General features: G+C 47.1%; 2 protein-coding genes across 2 annotated transcripts in view; one reads left to right on the forward strand and one right to left on the reverse strand.

Annotated features, from left to right (window-relative positions):
* The window catches only part of SRRD (SRR1 domain containing), a 2,871-nt gene extending 2,393 nt beyond the window's left edge, over nucleotides 1-478 (reverse strand). Inside the window, exon 1 of the mRNA XM_009334422.1 lies at nucleotides 365-478. Coding sequence (XP_009332697.1) covers nucleotides 365-478 — 114 coding nt within the window. The remainder of the gene's footprint in view (nucleotides 1-364) is intronic.
* A 297-nt stretch (nucleotides 479-775) lies between these two features.
* The window catches only part of HPS4 (Hermansky-Pudlak syndrome 4), a 14,657-nt gene continuing 11,725 nt past the window's right edge, over nucleotides 776-3,707 (forward strand). The window contains exons 1-5 of the mRNA XM_009334423.1: nucleotides 776-883; nucleotides 1,436-1,579; nucleotides 2,602-2,709; nucleotides 3,094-3,210; nucleotides 3,339-3,433. Coding sequence (XP_009332698.1) covers nucleotides 776-883; nucleotides 1,436-1,579; nucleotides 2,602-2,709; nucleotides 3,094-3,210; nucleotides 3,339-3,433 — 572 coding nt within the window. The remainder of the gene's footprint in view (nucleotides 884-1,435; nucleotides 1,580-2,601; nucleotides 2,710-3,093; nucleotides 3,211-3,338; nucleotides 3,434-3,707) is intronic.

A 3,707-nucleotide genomic window follows, 5' to 3' on the forward strand; every position in this document is an offset into this window, starting at 1 on the left:
GGTTGCGGCCGGAGCGCGGGGGCAGGGAGCGCCTTCCGGGGGTCCGGCAAAGCCGGGAGCGGGACCCGCACCTCCTGGAAGCCAACGCAGGGTCTCAACAGCTTCGTCTCTCTCCGGTGAATCGCTCCAGGAGTGCGGAGAGACGGCCGGGGGCTGAACTCAGCCCTGTGTTCTTGGCCAGACGGTGACTCGTGTTCTTCAGTTTCTCCTTTTGCGTTGCCTTTTGCTTTTGTTCCAAACTTCGTCTGTTTCTGCTGGAAAGCTCTTGCGTGCAGAGCTTGTAACTAGCGACTTACTAGTAGGAGTGGGCAAAAAGCGTGGTTAAATACATGCGGCCTTGAAATTGCAAGCTGGATAGTATTACGAAGCGGGCCATCTTCTGAAGGAAACCTCCGTCCTGCGCTCCTTGAGGCCCGTCACCTGCAGCCAGCAATAAAATTAAAAGCAGCAGGTCGTGGGAACTGTTTGGACCGCACATGGTTAACGCTTAATGATAATTACTCTGTGTGCTCAGGATAGGAGAATATCTCACAAGTCCGTATCTCCTTCCTCGTGTCTTAGCTGCAGAGTTATAGAATCTATCTTAAACCCCCAAAAGCGGTCGAGTGTGATAGCATGGGACCCCTCTAGCGCTGCGTTCACCTCTAAACTCGGCGTGGTTATGTAAGAACTGTGTCTCCTCTCACTTGTCATAACCTTTTTGTTGCTCCACCTGAAATAGTAGAAAGGAGAGGGAGAAGCGTAACGGTTTTCAAACATACAGTCATTTCTGTCAATGCTTTGCTTTTTTAGGTGGAATTACTTTTTCCTTTATGATGGTTCGAAGGTTAAGGAAGAAGGAGATCCTACAAGTGCCGGGATTTGTTATTTTTATCCTTCTCAGGTAATGTCTGCTTTTATTTCCGTGCCTGTAAAGGAGTGCCTGTGTTGTGAGTCTTCTTTTTTTTTTGTGGTCCAGGAACAGTCAGGCTTCCAGGTGGAGCTTTGGATTAATTCTTATTTATTATTCACAAAAGTTTTAAGGAAACTCATGCAACTAGAACCAGCTGGGGTGGTGCTCCACCAGGCTCGGTGCACGGAAGTCCTCGGGCTTCTGAGGCTGGGCATGGTGGTGTTGCGCTCTGCTCCCTCACTGTGGATTCTGGTCAGTGGAGTCCTCCAGCAGAGTCCAGGTCTGCTCTGGTGGCGTGAATCAATACACACGAGGGATGAAAGTGCCCCTAAATAAGCTCTAGGCCCTTGTGCTGCCTGAAAAAAAGCAGTCCGGTTATTTTTTCCCCAGAAATTTGCCTGTGCTACTGCATTTGATTTATAATTAAATTGAACTTATAATTCATTTTTATTTATACCTGAATACAGTAGTGATTTTTTTTTCCAAGTCCTTTTAAAAGGAAAAAAAACAAAAAAAGTCTGTCTTCCCGGCCTTCCTCGACAGACTCTTCCCGACCAGCAGGAACTGCTGTGTGGACAGATTGCCGGAGTGGTGCACTGCGTGACTGAGATTTCTGGAGTTCCTCCAAGTCTCATTCGCCTGAGGAAGCTCAAGTTTGCAGTTGTAGTGGATGGAGACTATCTGTGGGTGAGTTCAAGAGATCTGGAGGCAGTCGCAAAGCTAAAACTGCGAGGGAGTCTGAGCTATTTTATCGAACAGAGGGCTGCTGCTTTTCGCGGTATGGGCTGCACACAGATAGACCTAGGAGAGCTAGGGTGGGAACTTGCAATGCACAACTTTTCATTGCAAGGTAACTTAGATTTTGTTTACCACAGCATACGAGCATGTGTCGTTCGTGGCAGTCGCTTCAGCTGTTCTGTAAAAAGCTTCATGTACCTCATTTGTGTGTCCACACCCAACGTGTTTTCTTACGATGTGCCTGGCAGTGGCTGTAAAACACTAAGCTCTGCGTCGTTATGTGTATCCATGGGTTACTGGCAATGACTCGAAACAGGATTCCGTGTGCTGCAGTTTGTAATAAGGACTCAGTCTCCCTTTTTTGGTAGTCTGACCGTTCCTTCCTTCTAACCCTCAGTATTCCCTGCTGCAGAGCTTTGTCAGTGTCAACAGATATTTAGTATATAAAGAGCAGTGTGCAGCAGAGTCGTGACAGAAATGCCCCAAACCATCCCCTGGAAACTGGGCTAAGACCTGTCAGACCTATTTAATTGGCAGTGCTGTTCAGGCTCAGTGGGCTCTCTCTGAGGCAGAAGGCCTGGCGCTTCTGTTTCTCTTGGCAACTCAAAAACTAAATGAAGCATCTTCATCGCTGTAAATAACAAGTTAATTTGAATATTTCCAAGTACTTAGTTTCAGGAAAATGTTCTCAGCTATTAGGACACCGAGCTAGGTCATCTAACGTGGGAAGGGAGTGTGTCTAAAACACTGGATTTCTGATATCATTTATTTATCCTGTCTGTGCCAGGGCTGTTCTGTGGGTATTTTTGAATTTCCTTTTCCTGTGACTTGTGAATCTGGGGGATGTTTGCCAGCCACAGAACTGCTTGTACGCCTTTGATACTCATTTGAAAGCGATAAGAGTTGTTATCACCTGCTATGCCTGGGTTTTGTCAGTAAACATTCTTCATTCACGGCTTTCTGTATTAAAGGTTCTGGGCTGTGCTGTTGAGCTCCCTGATGTCAGCTGTAGACGGTTTCTGGAGCAGCTGATCAGCCTCTTCACTTTCTACAATGGACCTGTGCACCGTGCGTACATGGTAATTAAAGATCAGCAGCCATGATGTTTCTGCCTAGGAAGAGGTCTTAAACACTTCCCATATTGGCCGAGCTCTCCCCAGGCACGTACACGCTGGCATGTTCCCTTATGTTGTCTTCTTACTAGCAAGGGTCAGAGCAAGCTCACGTATCAAAGAATTGCAACCTGGAAAAGTGTACAGGCCCATCTTCCTGTTGCACTGAGGGCGTCTACTAAAAGTTTCCTAGATGTTCAGTCTAAAGCAGTTTCCTCTCGATATCATCTTCCTCCTTATCCTCACAAGATTTGTCACTTATAGGTACTGTCCCAGATTGACTGCATCTAACCATCCTGAATGCATTAAGGCCTGCGCAGTGACAGCCGTGTGGATTTTTGTTGTCCGCAGGCATTTTCTCAGGAGGAACTGAGCAGGCAGTGGGACAGATATATTGAACATATCCAAAAAAACACCAGTGACCTCCACAAGATTTTCAATTCTCTCTGGAATCTGGACAAAACCAAGGTAAAAGCCTGTCCTCTGCAGTGGCTGGCTCTAGAGCTGCCTTAGTGCCAATGCTTTTGTGTTTATTTGCTGCTTTGAGCATTTCCCAGGATTCTCTGGCCCAACTTCTTGTGGTTCTCCTTGTCTAGGTGGACCCCCTGCTCTTACTGAAAGCAGCTCTCATCTTGCAAACTTGCCAGCGGTCTCCCCATGTCTTGGCGGGCTGCATTCTCTACAAAGGCTTGTAAGTAATCAGGCATTACCCAAAGGGTTAACCCGCGCGTTAAATCTGCCCCTTCCCAGGGCTGTGATCCCGGAGTGCATCCAGGGAGCAGAGCAAGGGCACTAGCTGTACACGCAGGGCTGCTGTTTGTTATTGGCAGGAACATTAATGCTCCAGGCAAGGTAATCCCTGTCTGCTGGTGTATTTCAAAGAGGATAAATGGTTATTTGCGTTTATCAGTAGGAGAAATGGAAGCATGAAGAAATTCAAGGTTTGGGTTTTAGTAGTAATCTGC

The sequence above is a fragment of the Pygoscelis adeliae genome, unplaced genomic scaffold (assembly GCF_000699105.1).
Source record: "Pygoscelis adeliae isolate BGI_AS28 unplaced genomic scaffold, ASM69910v1 Scaffold262, whole genome shotgun sequence".
Lineage (NCBI taxonomy): Eukaryota > Metazoa > Chordata > Aves > Sphenisciformes > Spheniscidae > Pygoscelis > Pygoscelis adeliae.